The sequence below is a fragment of the Triturus cristatus genome, chromosome 5_2, assembly GCF_964204655.1.
Source record: "Triturus cristatus chromosome 5_2, aTriCri1.1, whole genome shotgun sequence".
Lineage (NCBI taxonomy): Eukaryota > Metazoa > Chordata > Amphibia > Caudata > Salamandridae > Triturus > Triturus cristatus.
Window position 1 is genome coordinate 806,342,856 of NC_140588.1, and position 24,963 is coordinate 806,367,818.

Consider the following 24,963-nt stretch of genomic DNA (forward strand, 5'->3'; position numbering starts at 1 on the left):
CCCAGCACACATTATATATAGCCAATTGGGGATTAGCCCGCGACTTTTTCAAGGCTCCTGCTGTCTGTAAAATAGTTCTTATTTTTGTGTGGTGATAATTCCAACCCACACGATCTGTAGGTAATTATTAGTGCCTTTAAAATCAACAGTCAGAACCCAAATCTGGTCTGGTGTCGTACATCATGCCGGTCAGCTTTCTTCAGGTGTTCTGACGGGTCCCCAATTGGCGACGAAACACGTGTTGGCAAATCACCTTGTACGACCTGTATACCTGTATTCAAATAAAAAGAAGCCAAAAAGAAGAATAAAGGAGAATAGAAAATATTTCTCAAGAGTTCTTGGTCTTTCATGACTTACTATTGCTACAGCTGTCATCCCATTATATGAAATGTGTGCTGGGGTTACTGTTTTATTGTATTGAAAATACCTTTCAGCACCATTAAAAAATATAGTAGTCTGTAAACGGATAAGGAGTGAACTCACCCTTAGAGCGCCATCTCCCCTAGACAACATACCACTGCACAATTGTGTGCTAACTCAATCAAATCTCCACGAAAAGCTGAAGGAGGAATAAGTTTTGACCCCCTGAAAATGAGGCCATCAACTTCAGATAATTCATTTCTAACATTCCAATATTTCTCTAATTCCCCATTTCCTTTTTTATTCCACCCTTTTTTGATTAGAGTGCATAACTCTCTCATAACATCGTCATTCTTACACTACTCTCTCCATTTCTCTTCTTTTATGCCATTGTGTTCAATGTTACACACCCACTCATTCACCTTGTCATCTTCAACGATTGACTCATTCAACTCAGTACATACAAGTCTCGACAAGGTATGCGCAATGCAATTTCTCGCACCAGGTAAGTATTCGACATCAAAATTATAAGCCTGAAGAGCCACGACCCGTTTGGATATGCGACTAGATATAGAATCAATACCCTTTTTATTAAAAACCTAGCATAAGGGTTTGTGGTCTGTCCTTACACTAAACTTAGAACCCCAAATTTAGTTCTTTAATTTTTTGGTATCCCAATATACAGCTAGAGCTTCTCTTTCTATCACAGAGCACCTGAGTTCTGCCCCTTTTAAACTCCTAGAAAGAAATAGAATCACGTTCACCTCATCACCTTTTTCTTGCTGGAGTACCGCCCCAAGACCCTTCATGCTTGCATCCGTAATTAAAACAGTCTTCAACGCAGAGTCAAAACATCTCAACTTTGGGGTGTATTTTAAATGTGCCTTTAAATTGTTAAATTCTTCTTCGCATTGCGAAGACCATACAAAATCAACCCCTTTGCATAACAGGGTCCTCATATTAACACTTTTTTCAGCAAACCCACGCACAAATTTGCTGTAGCATTCGGCCATACCCAGGAATTTCATTAATTCATCTTTATTAGAAGGAGAGGCTAAGTTATGTATGGCTTCAATTAATTCTTGTTTAGGTTCTATTCCTTTCTCTGAAATAGTATGCCCCAAGTAATTAATTGAAGACTTTTTGAATTTGCATTTGTCTAGTCTGACAGTGAGATTAAACTGAATGAATCTCTCGAACACTTGCTTCACTCTCAAGTCATGTTCTTCATCATTACTTCCAAAGATTAACACGTCCTCTTGATAGATTTTGACTCCAGGTAGATCTTGTAACACATTTTCTAACGCCCTTTGGAAGACGGATGCTGCCGAAACCAAACCAGAAGGTAACCTAACAAATCTGAAGGTACCAAATGAAGTGATAAAGGCGGTGTAATATTTGGAATCCGTATCTAACAAAATCTGATGGTATGCAGATTTAAGATCTACAGTAGAAAAAACACTTGTGTCTTTAAGTAACATGAGCATTTCAGACATTTTGGGAATAGGGTACCTATCAACAATGGCTTGCTTGTTTAGAGCTCTCAAGTCTATGCACGGACGTAAACTACCATCGGATTTGCGTGCTGTAAACGCAGAGTTAGTTTCATCATCCTCGTCGCCAGTGTAAAATTAAGTAAATAAATCCATGGAGAGATCCAATGTAAATAGGAATAAGTTTAATCCAGAGAAAATAATGTCCCATCCATCAGTGAGCAGGAGTCGGGTGCAACTGGCTATCCACAGAACAGTAACATTCTATTTCCATGGTGCTAATCAAAGAGAAACACACAGGCCAAGGGAAACTCACATTGAGCATACAGAATCACACATGAAACACTAAATAAGTACTATATTACACAAAATCTTTTGTTATGCCCCTGGGATGCTTCAATATGCGGCCACTAGTGACCTGGATTACAGGGATGGTTGACCTCGCCTCATGCGGTTTCATTTGCAGGGCTAGCAGCCTCCCTGCTTTCTCCTCGTGTTTGTAGGGGTTACATTTGATATGGAGTAAGGCTTTCCCAGGTACAGTAGAGAAGTGAGTATTCAATTCATATTTCTTAGTCGTTAATGTCTAAAGAAGCTCAGGTGAAGGACACCGTCTGTATCTTTTCTGTAAGACCGCTATATCAGCTTCTAAGCCACTCATTGATTGGCCACTTCTAGTCTAGCTTTAGTTGCATCCCTCATTAGCATTCCTCTTAGATAAGACTTTGCTGCCACCCAGAGGAGCTTAATGAAGCGGCAGAACATTAATTAAGATCCAAATGTGATTTAAACATGTCTTGCAAATTCTGTTTCTACTTGGGTAGTTTGTATTTGATCACACTTGTCCTCCTTGTACACATTCTATGGCTCAATATACTGAGATCTAGTGTGGCATAAACTGATGCACGATCTGAAATTCTGTTAACATCTATGTCACTTTAACAAACCCTGGGTAATACGTTAGTGTTTTTTGAGAAGAAATCCTATCTCAATTCAGGTCTGTGCGCTAGAGAGAGATATGCATATTTCTTATCCTTTGGTTGTTACAGACACCATGGGTCTAATAATGAGTCTTCTTTCATCAGGTCGTGCAGTAAAGTTCTGTCTCTATCATGTCAGTGCTCATAATAGCCTGTTCTAGCTATAATCTGATTCAGCACATTATACCCCTCTCCCCAGGTATTACTTGTGTCCCTAAATAAGCAAGATAAAGAGGAACAGGACAGAAAGTCTTGCTGAGGGCGAGTAGGGGAGTATGCAGAACCCACTATAAGGGTAGTTTATTGGATCTCAGTTTGACCGAAACAAAACCACCTGTCGCATCTATCCATGTTTTCGGTTTTTCTGCGTCTTCATAGCAAGCCACTTAAGGATAAGGAGGCCCAACCAATTCTTCCTAAAGGTTGTCTTTCATTCCTGTGGATCTTGATTCAGGTCTTCGCAACCAGAGGCAACGATCGCCTTTCTTTCCGCATCAGCATACACTGATCCAGAGTGACCCCAGTCTCTTTGAAACTGTTCTTTTTGAAGCATTTAAAAAAAAGATATTTTCCAAATTTCTTCCAGTGTGATAGGGCATTGTCCCCTCCATAGTCTACAGGGTTTAAGCCTGGGGACTGCCACAAGAAAATGATTGTGACTGATCCCCTCTTGGTTTTCCTGTGATGTCTAGGGTTGGATCAAGACTCCAAGACCTGCAGCAACTGCATCTCAATGCACCAAATGTTATACGGGAGTGCATAGCAAAGCTCTTCATCACCAAGCGTCTGAAGTCCCCAAATTGGTCAAAATCACTGGGAAGATCCTGGTACCACTTCTGAAGTCAAACCCGCAACACGTTGTTGTTGAGATCCAAGTCTTTGGGCAAGTTGAAGAAGCAAAAAATGTTTAAGTGGGACATGGCCCTGTTGTACCACTCTCAATCTCTTGAGAGGGAACGAAGGCTTCATCATGTCTTCCAGACCCAAACCTCAAGTCGCTCTGCGCAGCCATTTCCAAAACCTACCCTGCACCAGCCCAAATGTCAGAGGCCCAGGGCAACTCTTCAATAAACTCAGAAGTTTAGGAATGCGATGCTACACATTTTTTAAATGACACCGGCTCCCTCAGGTGCACCTGTGTGCCCCAAAGAGCGGAGAGGCATCCTATCTGGACCTTTGCTGACCGGTCCTCTCTTAGTGCCATTTGGGTCTCTGGATCTGTTCCTGAGTCTGTAGTAGCTTTTGTACTGAACTCCCTCCTGGTGCCATGTCTTATGCTGGAGGGCGATCGGTTGATGCTGGGCTACCCATAATGCGGCCAGACTCCGAGACGGCGCCATGCCGACCTCAACCGAGGCCTCCCTCAACGTTGCTTTAGCCTTTGCACACAGGTGATCCTTCTGACACTGACATGGTGCCCTTGCCTCAAAGAACGCCGCATGTGCATGTTCTTTTTGGGACTGATGCAGATAATGATACTGGAGATGAATGTGCTCAGGCCTACGAATAGGAGGATCTCTAATATGCCAGTGGACTGGACACCTCCGGACAATGGCTTGCTCTCCCCTTCCGGCCCTGATAAAGAGGAGAGTGCATAATTTGCCATGGTGATGCGAAAAGCTGCTGAAGCCTTCGATCTAAAGCTTCCCACTCAGGACGTAAAACAAAGGTAATGTGAGGTGCATCAACCAGGTCAGACTAGTTCTGAGCTCTTGCTTTCCTTTAATGAGACCCTAACAGACACTCTCTTAAGACCCTGGGCTAAGCCCTGTTTGGGGCCCTAAGTCAACATCAGATTGCCCAATGTCATTACCTTGCATCTGGAGATTCTGCCTTTCTGACCCAGCATCCCTCAACTGAGAGCTTGGTGGTCCAGGCTTCAGCCAGTAAGGTGGACTCAAATGCATTCTTCACTACTCATCCTGACAGCGAATACAAACATATTGAGTCCTATGGGAAGAGAATTTTCTTGTCTACGTTGCTGTCCGAGAATGCCAGTTGCCTTGGAGGAAGTTAAACATTTGCCTTATGGGACTTGCTTACCCTAGTCTTGCCAGTTGTCCCAGGCTAGGCTCATGCCATCCTTTCATAGGCCTTTCAGGATGGGAGAGGCACAGCGAAGTTCACGGATTTGATACCACAGACTCTGTGGGTAGAGACTTTTGCACCAGTGTAGCCATTTGTGAGGCATGCTTGAATGCGGTCCACTACATGTTTGAACTCTCGGGTCAGTTTGCTGAATTTGTGAGTCTGGTTCCGATCTGAGAGCGCCCTGAATCTGTCTGAAGCCACAATCCTTTAAATAAAGAAGCCCAGGCCTAGCAATATTCATACGGCAAGAACCTGGATCTTTTTTTTAGGTCAGTCGTAATTCGTTTGTTATCCAATACATATGGTTAGATTTGGTGGGCGTGTATAAATACAGTGCTAAGAGCAGCCTCAGACGCTCATATCGTTTATTGTGATTTTATTTGTTTATGAAAACTATTAATACGGTCTAAAAGAAAAATATTTGGGCATGTTTCTTATATTCGAGATCAAATCTGCTTGTGTTTTTTATCTCACTGCATTCAGTTGTGTTAAAGTTCATTGTATGCATTTTAAGTTATGATTTGCACTTTTGTTTTACACCACTCCAGTCTTAATTTCTTCAGACGTTCAGACTGCAACGAATTAATATGGAGATCTCAAAGCACGTTTATGCAATTCTGAGAGTTCACAAGCATAGTGGTATTGTACTGTGCACAATAAAACATGCCCTAGAATGCTCTGCTGTGTTTCCTTTCGTTGTACAAGGCTCACAAGCTGCATCTTTTTCAGCCTGTTGAACATCCCGTCCGTACAAACCAGATTCCTCGTCAAGTTCAAACGCAGTCCTTTTTCACAAAGCCGCTGCCGGGTATCCTCATGGGGGGCATCCTACCCTTTGGATGCATTTTTATTCAGCTGTTTTTCATTCTGAACAGCATATGGTAAGTCTGTTTTAATGGCTATTCATTTTGTAAAATGGCCTTATTGTATTATTTCCTCCATAATTTTAACAATACTAAAGCTCGATGTATTTATAAGAGTGTTGCCCATGAGTCCCTTTGAAGGAAATAATTTGTGCGGACTATTGCAAAAGTTCTTGTAAAGCCGTTGTGTAATTGAAGATGTCTACTTTTTAGTTTCTAAATTCTTTTATTAGAGCAAAAAGTTCTTGAAATCTAACAGCATTATTACACAACAATTGTAAAAATCCATGTACCAGCTCATTGTAGCATTGCAGTCTGTATATGTGTGAATAGCATAATATGCTTCTGATATCCGTAATTGCTTTCTGTATTCCTGTCATGTGTTTGTATATTCCTTGATTCTGCCGTCTGCTGTTGTCAGGTCAGATTGTTTTTTTTTTTTTTTCCTCATTTGCCTCCTTTACACCTTTCTACCAACGTTTCCACCGTAGAGTGTTCCAGACCTCATTCTCTGAAGAAAGGAACAAGAAGGGGATTTGCTCTTATATTTGATCTTAAACGCCCTCGGTTAGCGACATCAATCCTCCTTTACTTCCAATACACACCAAACTCCACAAGCCTCACTGCTCAATGGAGGATGGAGCCAGCCGAGGTGGTGAGAGGCTTAATCATTGGACCCTAGATCTTCATTCTTACTTACCGCTCGAACCAACGTAAGAAGGGTGTCCAAAATTCATACCTCTTTTTCCCCTTATCTGAAATGTCCAACATGGCCACATTTTTCACGGATTTTAACCAATCCGCACAACTTGGGGGAGCCTCTGATACCCACTGTTTGCAAATATCCCTACGTGCTAAAAGTACGGCATAAAAGATCAGCTTAGCATAATTGTTATTGACTGCAATTTGCAGAATCTGGTCAGATTGTTGTGCACGCGCGCGCACTCTGGTTAAAGGACTTCAAACCTATTTCCAGTGTTCCTGGTTCTTCCCAATACCCTACAGATTGGACATGAGTCTTCTAGGTCCGAAGTCCCTCCACTGCATACCTCTCTTGTTGTGCCCAGGGCTACTACCACCGCTGTGGTAGCACTTCAGATGTTCAACAGTTTTCAAGAGACACTCCCCTTTCAGGTGGTACAGTCCTGAGTGCAGTCAGGAATGCTGGTTGCACAAGTGCTGTTTCTCTTTGATGTGCATTGCAGAGATACAGCCCATAATGTACAAGTACTCAGCACGCATGTGACAAGCTTCTCTGTCTCGTTGAAAACATACTTTATTGCATATGAGGTTGCAGTCAGCCAAGGAAGGTATTCTTAAGGTTTCAGAGCTGTACTGCTCGGTCATAATGGATTACTTGCCATTTGCTCCATTTGTTACGTCTGAAGTACGTTTATGCGCTGTATGTGCTCCTAATACAAATGGACAGTGCCTCCCTTACAAAGTTTCTCCTCAGTTTTATTGCGGAAAGTGGTAATCCGTCTCTGCTTTTCACTACCTAGTCCTTGCAAACCCTACATCAAATGGTGGAGATAGTCCAAATTATTCAATACTTATTTTTATTACTTGTGTCTGAAAGCTATTTCATTCCGACTGGCAAAAATATGCTACTGAACCTTCCAGAAATCAAAGGCCAATACATTTGTGACCATCTGCCACCTGTCAGTTCTCCTACCGGAGTAGCGTCTGGCAATTTTGATGAGTTTGCAAAGGTGAATGGAAGCCTAAAAATATTCCTTTTTATAGATTAACCCAAAATAGAATTGAAACAATACACAGTCTACACCTGGTGCAAGTGGGTACCTAATCCGTGGAAATGTAGGAAATGTGCATTGCGCTTCTCACAGTAATAGTTACGACCTGTGAATTTGGGGATATTGCGGATGTGTATATCAGCGATCAAATACTTGTTTGTTTTAATTTAAGAAAATGAAACACCACTGCTGATAATAAAAAATAAAAAAAAACATGGGCACTGACATTGCTAAAAGTAACAAACCCTATGCATTTATTGAGAGGGAGCTAGCTGTTTTTGAGCTGGTGAGCTACAAGGTGGTGTTTGTGCAGAGAATACTAAATAGTTGTGTAGTCAACAAGGGTCAGTCATTTAAAATAAAAGTTCTAAAAAACAATGTGAAATGAGCAGAATTGTTTCGTCTGTCGAAGAGCCAGTTAAGGATGTGAAACAAAAACGTATTTAAGGAATTGATGAAGGCCCGTGTTCTCCTCGAAGTATGACATTTCAGTTGATATATTTTCCTTAGAGGTGCCTGCTGATTAAGGGTCGCTATTTATGGTGATTTTTGACTACTTCTAAGAGATCTGTCTGAAAGAGACTATTAGTTATAGATTCCTTACCTTAGAATTACCCACAGGCATCAGACTGGATCCGGAGAATTTTTTTTGTAGCAGTACCTCTGCGCGTCAGTAGATGGCGTCGCTCGACTCCCCGTTCGTCATCGGCAACATGATTGCCGGGATGACATCGCGGTATCTACTTAGACGCCGCCTTCGCGCGCTGACCTCAGTTCTTTCTTTTTCCGCCAGCGCAGATCTGGAGAGAGCGGTACCTCTAGTCACATTTTGACTACTATTTTTTTACTTTTGTCAACTACTTTTCAAGTGGTTCTACTCCTGGTGCATGATGGGATGTCCCATTCTCTAACCAGCCTCAAGGCTTGCGACTCCTGTCACAAACTGATGTCGGTTACGGACCTGCACCTCGTGTGCCTTTGGTGTTTGGAGCGCAACCACGACCTGAAGTCGTGCTCCGACTGCCGGGCCATGAACCCGAAGTCTTTGCAGCAGCGGTCCTGAAAGCTTCTCAAGGCCCGGTAGTCCGCTCCGTAACGCTCGAGGTCCCGGTTGAGAGGGAGGTCGTGGTACCAGTTGCGGAGCCATCACCACCAATCATCGTCGAAGTCTTCGTCTTCGGGTTAGTCGAAGCACAAGAAGAAGGCGAAGAAGCATCATCACTCTCCACGTTCTCCTCGTCCGTCGGCTGACGTGACGCGGGATGCGGAAGGTAGTCGTCCAGCTCTGCCCGCGGAGCCTGTTGGGTTGACTCTGAGCCTCCCTCGCTTCCCGGGAGCCGGAACGACTCCTGCCCAACTTTGTAGTTTTTACGAAGCCCTCCACTCGATCTTTGGGCAGCCGGACTATGCCGGCATGCCTTCGATGCCGGCAGCTTCGGTCCCCGCGCTGCAGGGCCCCCAGGCCTGGTTCCGGATTGGCGCCGGTCGACCTTACGACACCTTCTCCGGCGTCAAATCTACTGACGACACCGCCGCGCCCTCCAACGCCAGTTGTGTCCCCAGCTGGCGTCGACCATGGCCTCCATCCTGATCTGGACACAGAGCCAGACCGGTGTCGACCGGCGCCGAGCGGTACTTTTGTGCCAGTATCCTATCCTGGCGTTCCTTATCGCCCTGAGTGGCAGCCAGAAGAGGAAGAGGAGGATTGGAAGGCGTTGGGTGACCCTTTTAGCTGACCAGTTGAGTGAACCAGACTGGAGAGAGGAGTTGGGTGATGCCAGGGGTCTGGATACTTTGCCAGACCCTGGTATGCTTTTTTCCCCTACCGTGGCTACAGAGGAGGGAGCCTCATACACAGTGGTGTTGCATAGGGTGGCTGGGGCCTTGAACCTTGAGCTTCCTATGGTGGTGGTCAGGGCTAACCTCCTGACCGTGGTGCTTTAACCGGCAACGGCTTCTTTGGAGCCCCTCCTGCCATTCAATGAGGTGCTTACTGACATCCTTCTGGGCACCCGAGAGCTTGGTGGTCCAAGCCTCTAATTAGAAGGGTGCAATCCCTACTGCTCCCCCAGATAGGGAACCTAAAAAGCTGGACATCTTGGGAAGATGTTTTCTTCCTCTCACGCTGCGCCTGGCTGAGATCCACTGGCTTTTCGAGTGATGTCCAATCGACGTGCCCTTTGATGGTCGTCGCTTTTTTTTATAACAAAGCAGACTACGCGCTTGAGCGCTTTAAGGATTCTGGGGCTATGGCCAGATCCTTGGGCCTAGCTACCACCTCTCGGCCCGCGCAGGCTGCTTTTCGCCCCTTTCGTGGCTACGGAAGGGGTGCCCCACCACCTTCCGCCCAGAGCCACATGTCTGCGCAAACTGTTCAGCCCCTGCACGGTTGGGGACGTGGAACCCAGCGTCGTAGGTCAGGGGGCCAGCGGGCAGGCCAATTACACCACCGCGCCCTCTGCAGCAGCCTCCAAACCCTCCTAGTCTGTCCTTTCATGGCCACCAGTAGGTGGCAGGATCCGCCATCACCTCCCCCACTGGCAAACCATCACGTCGGACAGGTGGGTTTTGCAGATAGTCCGAAAGGGCTACTCCTTCCTCTTCGAGACTACCCCTCCATCCATGCCACCTCAATTCCATCGCATGTCGGAGGATCACTTGGCCCTTCTCCATCAGGAAGTTACAGCTCGTTTTGCAGAGGGGAGCTATCGAGTGAGTTCCTGCCCCAGAAGTAGGTCATGGTTGCTTTTCCCACTACTTGCTGGTGCCCAAGAAGGACAAGGGCTTGCGTCCTATCTTGGATCTCAGGAACGTTTAAAATGTTGACGTTGGCACAGGTCTTGTCTGCTCTCGACCCTGGAGACTGGATGGTAGTGTTGTACTTGCAGGACGCCTATTTCCACATCCCGTTGCTGCCGCCCACAGGCTTTACCTATGGTAGGCCACGAGCACATTGTTTACCATGTTCCCCTTTGGCCTTACCAGCGCCCCTCGGGTGTTCACGAAAGTGATGGCGGTGGTCGCAGCTCATCTGCACAAATCAGGGGTTCCAGTCTTCCCCTACGACTGGCTGATAAAGGCAGGCTCGCCCTATGCTGTTGTCTCCCACCTCCAGACTATAGCGTACCGCCTATACTCGCTGGGGTTCACTATCAACGTGCCGAAGTCGCACCTGATTCCTTCTCAGAAGCTCCTTTTCATCGAAGCGGTTCTCGATTCAGTGCAGTTTCGGGCCTATCCTCCAGAGCAGCGAGTCCGGGATATTCGGGCTATGATACCAATGTTTCAGCCTCTGTCCTGGATTTCGGTGAGAATGACCCTGAGGCTGCTGAGCCTCATGGCCTCATGCATCCTTCTGGTGGATCCTGCCAGGTGGCATATGTGGGCTCTGCAGTGGGAACTGAAGTTCCAGTGGGCGCAGCATCAGGAGAATCTTTCCGACGTCATCCAGAACTCGAAGAGGACTGCACACCAATTGCAGTGGTGGCTAAGAACCAGGATTGGGTCACCGGCAGATCCCTCTCCCTTCCCCAGCCAGAGTTGACAGTAGTGACTGATGCGTCACTTCTGGGATGGGGCGGTCACCAGGGAGAGGTGGACATCAGGGGTCTCTGGTCTCCGGCGGAGTCCGGTCTCCACACAACCTTTTGCAGCTCCGGGCGATCCATCTTGCAGTGGAAGTGTGGCCTCCTGTACGCCTTTCCGCCTGTACCACTTCTGCCCAGAGTGCTAAAGAAGATCAAGCGCGACCGGGCACAAGTCATTCTTGTGGCTCTGGACTGGGCACGTAGAGTCCTCCGATCAGACTGCCTCTTCGGGAGGAAATTCTATTGCAGCAACAGGGGAGGGTTCTCCATCCAAACCTGTCCAGCCTCCACCTCCTTGCGTGGAGATTGAGCGGGGACAGTTGACAGCTTTTGACCTTCCTCCTGAAGTTGGTAATGTCACCTTGGCAGCCAGGCGTCCCTCCACTAAAACGGTATATGCCTGCAGATAGAACAAGTTTGTGACATGGTGCACAGCAAAGGCTGTGGATTCCCTCTCTTCCCCTCTTTGAGGTCCTCCTGTATATACTTCATTTGGCCCAGCAGGGCTCTTCCCTGGGCACTCTTAAAGTCTACCTTTCAGCCATATCTGCCTTTCTCAGCCTTCCTGATCAGCCTTCTCTTTTCAAATCCCCTATTGTAAATAGATTTCTAAAGGGAATTACTCACCTCTTTCGTCCTGTGTTCATAATGCCCCAGTGGGACTTGAACCTACTCTTAACCTTTCTAATTTGCGCTCCCATTCGAGCCTCTTCACAACTGTCCTCTCAGCCTCCTAAGTCTGAAAACAGCTTCCCTTGTTGCCATCACCTCTGCTCGCAGAGTGAGTGAGCTTCAGGCTTTGTCTTCGAAACCTCCTTTTCTGGCCGTTCAACCGGACAAAGTAGTTCTTTGCACAAGGCCCTCTTTTCTTCCCAAAGTGGTTACCTCTTTCCTTATCGGACAGACCATCACTTTGCCCACCTTCTTCTCACCTCTGCACCCTCCCATGGACCCAAAAGGTGCGTTGTCTTTCTTGACAGCGCAAAAGATTTCCAGGTGGACGATCAATTCTTGGTTGGATATGTGGGGGCCAAGAAAGGTTGGGCTGTACAAAAATGCACCCTCTGTCGATGGGATGTCCTAAGCATTAAAATCTAATACTCCTTGGCAAAGAAGGAAGCCGCAGTGGGACTGTCGTGCCCACTCCACCAGCGCAATGACAGCTACAACTGCCTTGGGGCGTGTAGTCCCACTCCTTGACATCTGCTAGGCGGCCACGTGGGGATCTCTGCACACGTTCACCAAACATTATTGCCTGGAAACCAAGTCTGAAGAGATGGCTACTTTGGCCGCTCTGTTCTCCAGGACTTTCTGGTGTGAAGTGGGTTCACAGACCCACCTCCGGGGTTGGCATTGCTGGGGTATCTATTCTAAGGGCAAGGTATCTATAACTACAGTCTCTTTCAGATGGACAAATTACTTACCTTCGGTAACGATGTATCCGTAAGAGACATATGTAGTTATAGATTCCTTACCGCCCCACCCATCCTCCCCGTTCTGTGAACTGACTTCTAGAGATAGGGATTCCCTTCCATGGCTCTAGTTATGTGCCCCAGTGGTCAGTGTCTTGCATGGCTCTGCTCTTCTGGCCTGGAAAGTCGTGTCAGAACTGACGTCCGCGCGCAGGGGCAGCGTCTAAATAGACACCGCAATGTCTTTCCGGTGAACACGACGCCGAAGACGGACGTGGACTCAACTGACACCACCTACTGACACGCAGGGGTACTGCTAAAGAAAAAATATCCGCATCCAGTCTGACACCTGGGGTAATTCTAAATGTAAGGAATCTATAACTAAATATGTCTTTTACAGATATATCGTTACTGAAGGTAAGTAACTTGTTCGTTTTTTGTGGGAAGGTGCTCTTTGTGACTAAAGGGGAACACTTTTGAGATTGGGTTAACATGTTTGAGGAGACATTTGTCAATGTGACGCTTTCAGTACAATGGTATTTAGTGGGAAAATTGTCCTATTTAACATAGAGTGGAATGTTCCCTTAAGATCTGTTGAAAAAAATATGTATTGTCAAGGTTAATAAACCAGTTGACTCTTGACTTTCTGCTAGCACTGAAGTAGTAGCACCAAATAGACCAGAGTGTTGAGATTAGAGATTGCTCGGCAAACTGATCTGAAAGAGACTGTAGTTCTAGATTCCTTACCTTTAGAATTAACCCAAGGCATCAGACTGGATCCTGATATTTTTTCTTTAGCAGTTCCCCTGCGCGTCGGTAGGTGGCATTGGTAGACTCCGCGTCCATCATCAGCGCCATGTTCACTGGGATGACGTTGCAGTGTCTATTTAGACGCTGCCCCTGCATGCTGATGTCAATTCTTTCTTTTTCTGCGCCAGCCTAGCACAGATCCAGAGAGAGCTTGCCCCTTAGTCAAAGTTCAACTTTTTGTCAACGCCTTTTTTCGAGTCATCGGCTCCTGGTGCATGAGGGATGCCCCTTCACTGAACCAGATTCAAGCCTTGTGACTCCTGTCATAAGCTGATATCCATCACTGATCTGCACTGACAGTCGGCTTCACGCCGCTCGAGGTCAATAGTTATCTGCTCTCTAAAGTACTTGACATTTGTGCCAATGTGTTGAAGCCACGTCCTCAACATTGGACCTCAAAGCTTCATGCCGCCAAGTGGACCAGAGTTCCCGAATGTCGATATCTGACCATCTTTATTACACACAAGAGTGTCTTTTAGTACGTAGAGTTACTGCTACTTTTGCCATCCTCAGTGTCCAAAAGTTGATGCAGGGATTCATTTGGTAACACTGTGGTAGTCCTTGTTTTTTAGAATGATTTTACTTTGATCTTTACTGAAACAGAACACGCACACAATGGAGAAATCAGCAGAAGCGCTTAAACTTGTGGAAAGTCGAGGAATTGACTGGACTTGAAGATTAGACCTTATTAATCAATGACATTGTGTGTTCATAACATAGAATATCTAGTCATGCTGTAGACCCTAACTATAAACTAATTGACGAAGTGTTTCAGCCAAACCGAGTAAAGCATTAAGATCAGCTGTTATCTTTCCTGGTTATGTGCGAATATTATTTGTGTTAGACAGTCTATGCAAGACCATCCAATAAGGCAAAAAGTACAGATGTGAAGCAGAGCTACAAAGTGCTTTCAATAATTTAAAGGAGGGTATTATCTCAGTACCTGAAGCTTAAACTTGCATTGCAGGATTAGAATGTGCTTTCTGTTGACTTTTTTCACAATTCAAACTTAATAGTAAAAACAGAATTGCATTCACTTTTAGGTCTTTCCCTTGGGCAGAAATGCATTACTGCACCATGTGACATGAGGCTTCGGCATACACTTGGGGAGTGGAGCAGTTTAAATTATTTTTGTGGGCAAGAATGTTCCCAGTCAGAACCAAACCTAAACCGCCAGTATTTTCGGTGGAAGTGGATGTCAGAATAGTTTCCGAGTTGTAGGAGTGTAATATCAAAATGGCGCATAGGAATTATGGGAAGAAGGGAATAGCTGTTATATATATTTTTTTCTTTTTAGATTACTATTGTAAAGTGAAGTTGAAGGGAAGCATGGCAAATGAATTGTAGCTACGTTAAGAGATGTGTTGAGTAATGGAAGTCATCATGTGATCAGGATGTTGTATTAGAAAAAATAAGGAGGCATATTTACTGAAATTTTTGAGAGAGCATATGATTAAAGAATCTCTTTTACCATTTTTGAAAATTCCGCGATTGAGTGGCAGTGTAGTACAAGGTGATACTTTTGTCTAGCTTGCAGGTGTTGGAAGATTATAAATCAATATCTTGTAGCGGCGGTTCCTCCATTAGGGTGGAGGAGTGTCGCCCATCTGCGAGCTCAGCAAATGTGAAAAATAAAATGGTAATAAAGTTAATTCATTACCATTTTATTTTTCACTACTCCCAGACAGAGCTGTGTGTGAGGGCGGGGCCAATGCTGCTGATTGGCAGCAGGAGAACAGTGCTGCCCACTCCAGTTTAAAGTACACATGTAGGCCAGTTGTCTTGCGACCGCCAGCCCTGCATGTGCACTTTAAACCTCTCCAAACCGAGCGGTGTTAGACAGCCTGGGGGAGGGCAGACACAGACCCCAGTGCCAAAAGGAGTGCGCCGATCTAGCCTGCTCCAACAAATCCTGGTGCTTCGTTCATGCTGTTTAATACTATCAGCAGCATAAGAGCAGCGTCCAGATTGGTAGAGGGGAGTTGGTTGTAGGACTTTCATTCGGACTGCAAAACAAGAGAACACTGAAGACGCCAGAGTAAGTAAACATTTTTCCAATACGTTGTGTTTACCTTTTTGACCCACTGACAGGCAATGTGAGAAACTCACATTACCTTCAGCCTCAACTCGAGATCTCTCACTCATGGCCCGTTACAAACAAAAACAAGGCAAAACTGTTAACAAGCCATTTTTGAGTGCCTTGACGTTGAGCCTAAAGGCATTTTTGGTTTCTCACAGTAACTGTCACTGGGTTAAAATATTTGCTTCACTCACCCCACCACTTTGAAATGTCACCGCCTGCCACAGATATTCTGTAGGGCACATGGGTGCAACAGTTAAAAGGAGAGTAAGAAGCAATTATTGGTGGTGGAGCATGGACATTATAGTAGATGAGTATTTAAGGGCTTATGTTTGTACTAACTCTGATACGTCATTTAAAATGTTGTTCAGGACTGCTTGTCCCTAAACCATTTCCAGAAAGTATTTGAGAATGTTGGGCCCTTAATTTCTGAGATCCATTTGATGTCTACCCATACGCTTAATGTTATGATGTTTGATTTATTTTTCTAAATGGATAGAGTATTGAATTAGGAATGTGTCAAATATATATAGTGTCTTGAAGTTTTTCAAGTAAACAATTTCATGTGAGGAGTGCCTGTTTAATATAACTGACAATGCTGTACAATTTGTGTCGAGTTGGACCCAGGGCTTTCTTAAATAGTGGCTTTTAGAAACAAGAGAACTGTGTTGTGTTTACCCCAATCAAATATATCATATGAAATAGTGAACCGATCATAGAACAAAGGAATCCATGTAAACGTTAAAAGAAAATATAAGATCCAGAAGTATATCTGGAAGCAATATATGCGCAAGGTGGGAAATGTAAATGTTGAAGTTGTCTGCAAGGATTAATGTGTCGGCCATGAAGGTGAGTCATAAGTTAAGTATTCTCCCTAAAAAGCTATGTTCGAGGCATATGAGCTGCAGATTACACACTTTTACATAGATCGCCATCTGGTGTTGGGCCCGGATGTTTGCAGTTTGTTTTTCCTCTTGGAAAGATGGGAGTCTGATACACCGCCTGTGTCTCAGGTTTACTAAATAATGCCCCCTCAAGCGGGACGGGAGCCGCAAGCCAATGTTCAACAGCCACCTGAGGCATAAAAGGTGGGGGATGGATCCAATAGTAGACGAATTGTGCCTGTGCGCTGTGATAGTATAGCTCAAAATCTGGTATATCAAAACCTCCCTGCGCAAAAGGGCGGATCAACATTTCCCAACTCAGCCGAGGTCGTTTACCACCCCACACCAGCCTAATGAGTTCAGATCGCAAGAATTTGAAAAAGGACTTTCCCGGGTGATAAGGGATGTTGAGAAATAGATAAAGGAGTTTTGGGAGAATGACCATCTTAATGAGGGACGCTCTTCCTGCCATGGAGAGAGGGAGCGTAATCCATCTGGTCACGTACGTCTGAATAAGGTCTATTGTACAGCCATATTTCAGCCGCATTAGTTCCTCTCGATCCCGAGAGATGATTATTCCCAGATATCTGACTTCACCGTCACAGCATTGCAAAGGGTAATCGAGGGGGAATGGTTGCGCCGCCGCTGTGAGTGGGAAAATAGTAGATTTTCCCCAATTAATGTGAATTCCTGACAGTACAGAGAAGCGTATGAATTCTCTCAAGATTGGATTAAGATTGACGGCTGGATCTCTGATGTAAAGCGTAATGTCATCTGCGTAAAGGGATATTAAAACCTGTCTCTGAAACCAACGCAAAGCCTTGTCTCGGTGGTGTTGCCGAAGCTGGGCCGCTAAGGTCTCAACGGCCAGCGCAAATAAAAGGGGAGACAAGGGGCACCCCTGGCGAGTGCCCCTTGATATCCCGAAGGCCTCGGATATACAGCCATTAATACCCACCCTGGCCACGGGATTATGATTAAAGTATTGTGATCCACCGCGAGAAACCAATGGGTAGTCCCATGTTGCGCAGTATACAAAGGAGGTAGTCCCATTCCAATGAGTCGAATGCTTTGGTGGCGTCTAAAAACACTGCCACCATCGGTAAGGTAGGGTCGACATTCTGCAGTACCAAGAATAAGGTACGTAGGTTATGTGAGGTAGCTCTGCCGGGAATAAATCCCGCTTGATCGGATAACACTAGGCCCTCCATCAATAACTTCAGGTGATTAGCCAGTACCTTAGTTAAGATCTTCGCATCACAGTTGATCAGGGAAAGGGGGCGATAAGAATCACAGAATTGAGGTGGTTTCCCGGGTTTAAGCAAGGAGGTAATTAAGGCCTCCTACATCGATGGCGGAAGTGAACCAGACTTGTGTGCCTCCTGGAAGACCTCCCGAAGCACCGGCGCCAGTGTGTCCACATAGGCCTTGTAGAAGTCAATAGGCAGACCATCTAACCCCGGCGCTTTTCCGGATGCCATCTGCCCTATTGCATCTCTGATTTCATCCAGCCCTATTGGAGCCGCCAAGAACTCCCTTTGATGATCCGGCAACCACCCCAAGGTGAGCTCACTCATGTAATCATCCATTTCCAAGGTACCCACCCTGGTAGTGGTGTATGGCGTTGCATAGTGTGTGGTGAAAGCGGCCATGATCGATTGTGTGTCCCGTAGGAGTTCACCTCCATCACCCTCCAACTCCATGATAAAATTAGACCGCCGTGTGGGCCTTACAACTCCCGCCAGAAACTTCCCCGGGCGCTCTCCCTCTCCGTACGCCCTAGCCTTTAAGTATTTACTTCGAAAGTTAGCCTCCCTGTCAGCAGTGGATTTATAGTCAGTCAGTGCTATTCTGTATTGAACTTGTGCGTCTACATTGGTAGCGAAGTCCATTCGAGACTCCAACTTGTGCAGTGTGCATTCCAATTTATGTAGCGTGTTAAGTAGCGCTCGCAGTACCCCAGAGCTCTTGGAGATGCAGACCCCCCTAATGGTAACTTTCAGCGCCTCCCACATAGTTGCCATACACTCTACCGAACCCCTGTTATGTGCGAGGAAGTCCTCAATGTCATGTCCCAATTCTGTCCGAAAAAGTTTATCAAGTAAAATGTTGGGCTGTAGTCTCCATGTAGGTGGTTTCCCCACCACGTCCAGTAACCAAAACTCGACCAGCACTGGGGAATGGTCTGAGAAGGTGCGACCCACATGCCGTACCGCTGATAAAGCTGGAGCCATACCTCGAGAGATTAAGATGTAGTCCAATCTAGCCCAGGAAGCGTGCGCCGTGTTCCAGTGTGTGCCTTCTGTCAAAGTCGGGTGTAGGTGTCGCCAAGCGTCTATGACGTCTTTGTTGTCGCATATGTCCCGCAAGTACTTATACGTGTTAGTATAGTGATGTGCAGAGGGGTTAGATCTATCCATGACCGGATTAAGAACTGCATTAAAGTCTCCTCCCCATATCATGTGTGTTGATCCTATGTCTCTTATCTTATTCCAGAGGGCAATAAAACTGCTAGGGTCATCGTGGTTGGGGCCATAAGAGCAGGCCAAGGTGATAGTTTCATTGCCAATTCTGCCCCACATTAAACAGTACCTCCCCTCCCGGTCAACCGCATCACGCAAAGGAGTGTAGGGGATATTTCTTTTTATCAGTATAGCCGTACCTCTCGCGTATGAAGAATATGGTGCAAATACAGAGTGCGCCGCCCATCGAGAAGCAAAACTACCCCGGCGTTGTGGGTCCATGTGAGTTTCCTGTAAAAATACGATGTGTACACTCAGTCTATCTAACGCATGCACTATATTTCTGCGCTTCCTGGGGTCGCCTAGTCCTCTAACGTTCCAAGTGTGGTGGAGATCAGACCCCCTAAATTAGTATCGGTGTGGCTGACTCGGCTCTCTCCCCCAATAGGATTGCGTCTGTTCAACTTGGGTTCCGAAAAATATATGTCCTATTGCTGCCTTTGCCCGGACCACGTCCGGGATCCATTCAACTCTATGCTCTGTATCAATGTCCAGTACATTTTTAACCAAAACATAAACAATTCCCTGAGAACATCCCCCCCCCACCCACGCCGACATCCCAATCATGGATAAGAAAGTGGGGGGAGATTCAATATGGTGTATCAGAGGCTGGAATCTGGACTTTTGGCGCACAAGCAGAGATCGCGAACACCTTTTGTAGAAGACCAAGCGAGAAACAGCTCCTCTACACAAGCAAATGCAAATACATAGACAGACCACAACTTGCATTGTTTATTTAAATCAATTATAGACATAAGTACCCGACTCTGCTTAGGACCGCAATAACAGCTATAACTATAGGAGCCAACCGCTCAAGTTTCACAAATCAAATATTTTCGGACAATTGACTATAGTTTTGAAAAACAATTCTATTTGATAGACTTTATGTTGCATATATTTTTTGTCACATTTCGAAGTCACTGTACAAATGTAAATATATATGTCACTGTCTTTTGTATACAATAAGTGTTTGTCTAACGAGTAGTGTTCATCGAACCAAAAAGTTAATAAGCAAAAAATTGTTTTGTAGATCGCAGTCATTAAACTGACTAGCTGATAAAATAAATGTTGTAATCAATGGTGTCAGAGGCAAAATGTATGTTGTAAACAGACATCCCAATCATGCCGGGTATGTTCCCCCCCCCCCCCTCACAACCTCAAACATCCACATCATAACCGTAGAGGGGCACACCCGTATTGGGGGACACACGGAGTCCAGACCCGCCTTAATTTCCCCCCTGATATTACACCCGCTGCACGCCCGTCACAACAACTAGCGGCAATTGCGGGAAGGGGAGAAGAAATGCCAGGGCGATTGACCTCTATACCAAAACGCAAACCCTGAGATTGCTGCAACTTTACAGCTGTTAGGTGAGCATTGAAACCAATGTGTAAAACAGACATTGCCAAGTGAGAACCAGACATATCATAAGGTGCAACTAGCACTAATGCCATATATGTAGAATAGCCCCCGGAGATTACCTCCCCCGATCAGTCCAGTGCCGATTTAGGCGAGCGGGAACGCGCCCGCTCCGAGGGGGATCGAGTAGTGTCATCGAATCGCTTATTGTCTTTCAGAAAGTGTTCCACTTGAGCTGGATCTTGAAATAGATGCTGTTTGCGCTGGTAAACAATACGTAACTTAGCCGGGTAGATCATGGAGTATTGGATGCCCCTCTGAAGAACTGCCACAAACTTACGTCTCGCATCCTGTACTAATTGCGTGAAGTCCGGATAGAAGGAAAGCGTGACGTTTTCAAACTGAACCGGTTGTTTCTCCCGGGCAAGACGTAGCAGAGTGTCCCGGTCTCGGTAGTTCAAGAATCGGATAATGATGGGTCTCGGGGGGGCACCTGGTATGGGCTGAGGGCACGGTGGGCCCGCTCCACCACCAGTTGTTGGGAGAATGCCTCCGGACCGAACAGGTCAGCCAAAAGCTTCTCAATGAAGACTTCCATTTTTCCCACGTTGGTGGATTCTGCAAGTCCTATAAGGCGCACATTGTTTCGGCGCGATCGCGCTTCTAAATCTTTGCTCTTATCAGCGATCACCTTTAGAAGTCTCTCCATCTTCGAAACCTTGGTAGCAGTGGCCGCCGCACCATCCTCCAGTCCAGAAACACGCTGTTCCGCTTCCTTCACTCTTTCCTCCTGTTGGTCCATGTGATGAACCATAGAGTCCAGGCGTTTAGACATGTTGTCTAACTTAGAGTCTATAGAGGTGAGACTCGTTTGCATACTGAGCAGGAGCGCCTTCCAATCCACCTCCATGCCGTCTCCCTCATCAGAGTCGCCATCCTCCGTTGGTGGGTGTAGGGGCTGTTTTTTCTTTTTGTGGGACTCAAAGGGGAGCTTAGATTGTTTAGTGTCTGTTTTCCCCATGTTGGCGATGCAGGAAGGGGGGGGGGACCCAACACACGGTAGCAGGCTCGGAGCGCCCACCCCGCCTCTCCACCCAGCAGAACCAGCAGTCGTCTAAATACAGGGAAGTATTAATTGGCCCGATGAGGTCCTCGCACCACCCCTCAAAAATGTAGAAACCTTTTCTTCTGGTGTTGAAACGGGCCAAAGGATCGATGGGGCGGCCCCCGGCGAGTCCCCGGAGCGATCCCCCTCGCCGAAGGCCCTCAGACAGTTAAACTCTCCTCTTCCGAGGGCCAGGGGACCATCAGCCAGCAAGCGGCTCTAAGGAAGGCCCCCAGTTGTAGAGGAGGGTTATGGTCTGGAGGGTGCAACTGGGCCAGTGGTAATGGAGGTATACCTCCCCTTCCGCTCCTCTTGTGCTGCGTCTCCGTATGGCAGTGCTGGAGCCTCTCTATCACCCTCGCGGAGCCCAGAGGCACGATCACGATTATTCCCCCCACGCCTGCCTCCGCCTCTCCTCACTGTGTAATCAGGTCACTGGGTGGCGTCCCGAAATCACCGGGGCTTCCGGCCGCCCTCTTGTGGCTCGCGGCAATGCCGTCTGGATCTTGCGGCCTTGCGTCCTCGGCAAATCCCCGGCCCTGCGTGCCCTCGCACGCCACTCCTCTCAGTCAGGAAAAGCCGTTGCCGTGTCCACGGGCAGGAAGATCGCCCAGAACTCCGGATAGCGAGGTCCGTTCAGTTTCAAACTTTCAGCGAGCGTGCTCGCATGTGTTCTGCTCCGTTATTTCGATTTGGGTGCGGGTTTCCGTTCTTGTGGATGAGCTGGAGGATGGAGTAATCGCCCGGCTGGCGAGAGCCTCACGAGTGTGCGGCCATATTGGCCTAGTGCCCTCTAGCGCCCCCCTACTCCCTATATTTTCTCATACCAAAAAGGGACGAGACTCTACGACCTATTCTAGATCTCCGGCCCCTAAACACATACATACACTCAGACCATTTTCACATGGTAACGCTTCAGCAGGTACTTCCGCTCCTCTCCCAGAGCGACTTCCTCACCACACTGGACTTGAAAGACGCATACTTACACATTCCAGTGCACCATGCTCACAGAAAGTACCTCAGATTTGTAGTGGACGGACAACACTACCAATTCAAAGTGCTCCCGTTCAGAGTCACAACAGCACCACGGGTATTCACCAAGTGCCTGGCGGTGGTGCGGCACACTTGAGAAGACAGCACATTCATGTCTTCCCATACCTAGATGATTGGCTGATAAAAGCCACTTTACACAATCAATGTGTACGCCACACCGCCACCACAATCGAACTACTTCACCAACTAGGCTTCATGGTGAACCACCAAAAGTCACAGCTACAACCATCCCACATAAAACAATACCTCGGTGCCACCATAGACACCTCAAAAGCGATAGCCTACCCCAATCCGGCCTGGATTGCAAGCATTCAGGCTTTGCGACAAAAATTCATACCTCAACACTCCCTTCCAGCACGAGTGTTCATGCAACTAATAGGGATGATGGCCTCTTGCATTTTCATAGTGCCCCATGCAAGACTCCAGATGCGTCCTCTCCAAGAGTGCTTAGCGCGCCAATGGAACCAGGCCCACGGTCAACTGACAGATCTGGTGTTGGTAGACGGTCGCACCCATCGCTCTCTGCAGTGGTGGAACACCACAAACCTTTCCAAAGGTCGACCGTTCCTGGACCCGGTTCCCCAGATAATACTAACAACGGACGCATCGCTCTCTGGCTGGGGAGCTCATCTATTACACCTCAGTGTGCAGGGCACATGTACGCCTCAACAAAAGTTACTCCATATCAACCATCTGGAGTTACTAGCAATCTTTTTAGCCCTAAAATCTTTTCAGACACAGATTTCAGGCAAGGCAGTCCTCATTAGCACAGACAACATGACGGCCTTTTTTTATATACAAAAACAAGGCGGCACACACTCTCCACAGCTCTCTCAATTAGCACAGAGCATATGGAGATGGGCAATTCCCCACAAAATCTTTCTCCTAGCTCAACATGTTCCAGGAGTCCTAAACACCATGGCAGTTCTGCTCAGCAGACAGACACAACAGATCCACGAGTGGGAACTTCACCCACAGGTTCTTCATCCGTTCTTTCAAATGTGGGGGCATCCACAGATAGACCTCTTCGCCACCCACGAAAACACAAAATGCCCAAGCTTCGCAGCCAGATACCCACACCCATTGTCCAATGGAAATGCGATATGGATGAACTGGTCAGGCAAATATGTGTACGCTTTTCCGCCTCTCCCACTCATCCCATTAGTGGTACGCAAACTACAACAACACTCCCTCACACTAATCCTAGTAGCTCCAACGTGGGCCAGACAACTGTGGTACACCACGCTGCTGGAACTCTCTGTAGTACCACACCAAAAACTGCACCTCTCACCATGCCTCCTATCACAGAACCATGGAGAGATCAGACAACCGGACCCAGCTCAGCTCAACGTTGCGATCTGGCTCCTGAATAGGGGTGGGCGGAATTTGCGTAATCGCGTTACGCAAATCTCCGCGAAACGGTAAAAAATCTCCGCGAACACGCAGAAATTCTGCGAACACGCGGAATTGCTTGTTCGTGATGCTTTTTCCTGTTCACAGTTGCTGTTTGCGTGCTCGGGGAGAAATATCTCGCGAACACGCATTTTGAGAACGCGAACAAGAAAAAATTGCGCGAAATCGCGGAAAGCAGAAATTTGGGCAATTTTGCGTTCTCCGCGGAACGCGAAATTACCGAAATTCCGCGAGCGGAACGGAATTTACCGCCCAGGCCTACTCCTGAAGTCCTAGAATTTGGGTACCTAAATCTTCCCCCTGACTGTATGAACGTCATCAGAGAAGCTAGACGACCTACCACTAGAGCGTGCTACGCTGCCAAGTGGAAATGATGTGTTGTTTATTGCCATAACACCATCAATCCCCTGGACATGTCCATTCAACACATCATAGGCTACTTACTCCACCTACAAAGGTGTAATTTAGCCTATACGTCCATTCGACTACACCTCGCAGCAATTGCAGTTTACTTACAAAACAGGCAACATCTTTCACTCTTTAGAGTACCTGCCATTAAAGCCTTCATGGAAGGCCTAAAAAGAATAATTCCCCCCAGAGTACCACCCTCACCTGTGTGGAACCTAAATATTGTTCTCACAAGGCTAATGGGGCCTCCCTTCGAACCTTTACACAAATGCGAACTGCAATTCCTAACATGGAAAACAGCTTTCCTTGTAGCCATCACCTCCCTTAGAAGGGTCAGTGAGATACAAGCGCTTACCATACAAGAATCTTTTCTTCAGATGCACCATAACAAGGTTGTTATTCCTACCAACCCAAAATTCCTACCTAAAGTCATTTCCCCTTTTCACCTAAACCAATCTGTAGAACTACCAGTATTTTTCTCGAAACCATAGACCGTTGCAGAAAGGGCTCTGCACACACTAGATGTCAAACGAGCCTTACTCTACTACATCGAGAGACGACAATCTTTCCGAAAGACCAAACAACTGTTTGTCTCTTTCTCCCCACCACACAAGGGCAACCCCATCTCAAAATCAGGGATAGCTAGGTGGATTGTAAAATGCATTCAGATTTGCTACCACAAAGCAAAACGAACGCTATCCGTTCCCCCTAAAGCCCATTCGACACAAAAGGTGTAGGGGCTTCCATGGTATTTTTAGGGAACATCCCATTAGATGATATCTGCAAAG

General features: G+C 46.6%; 1 protein-coding gene across 1 annotated transcript in view; it reads left to right on the forward strand.

Annotated features, from left to right (window-relative positions):
- LOC146829304 (transmembrane 9 superfamily member 2-like) overlaps positions 1-24,963 on the forward strand; it is a 669,393-nt gene that overhangs the window by 572,625 nt on the left and 71,805 nt on the right. The window contains exon 14 of the mRNA XM_085607971.1: positions 5,654-5,805. Coding sequence (XP_085464097.1) covers positions 5,654-5,805 — 152 coding nt within the window. The remainder of the gene's footprint in view (positions 1-5,653; positions 5,806-24,963) is intronic.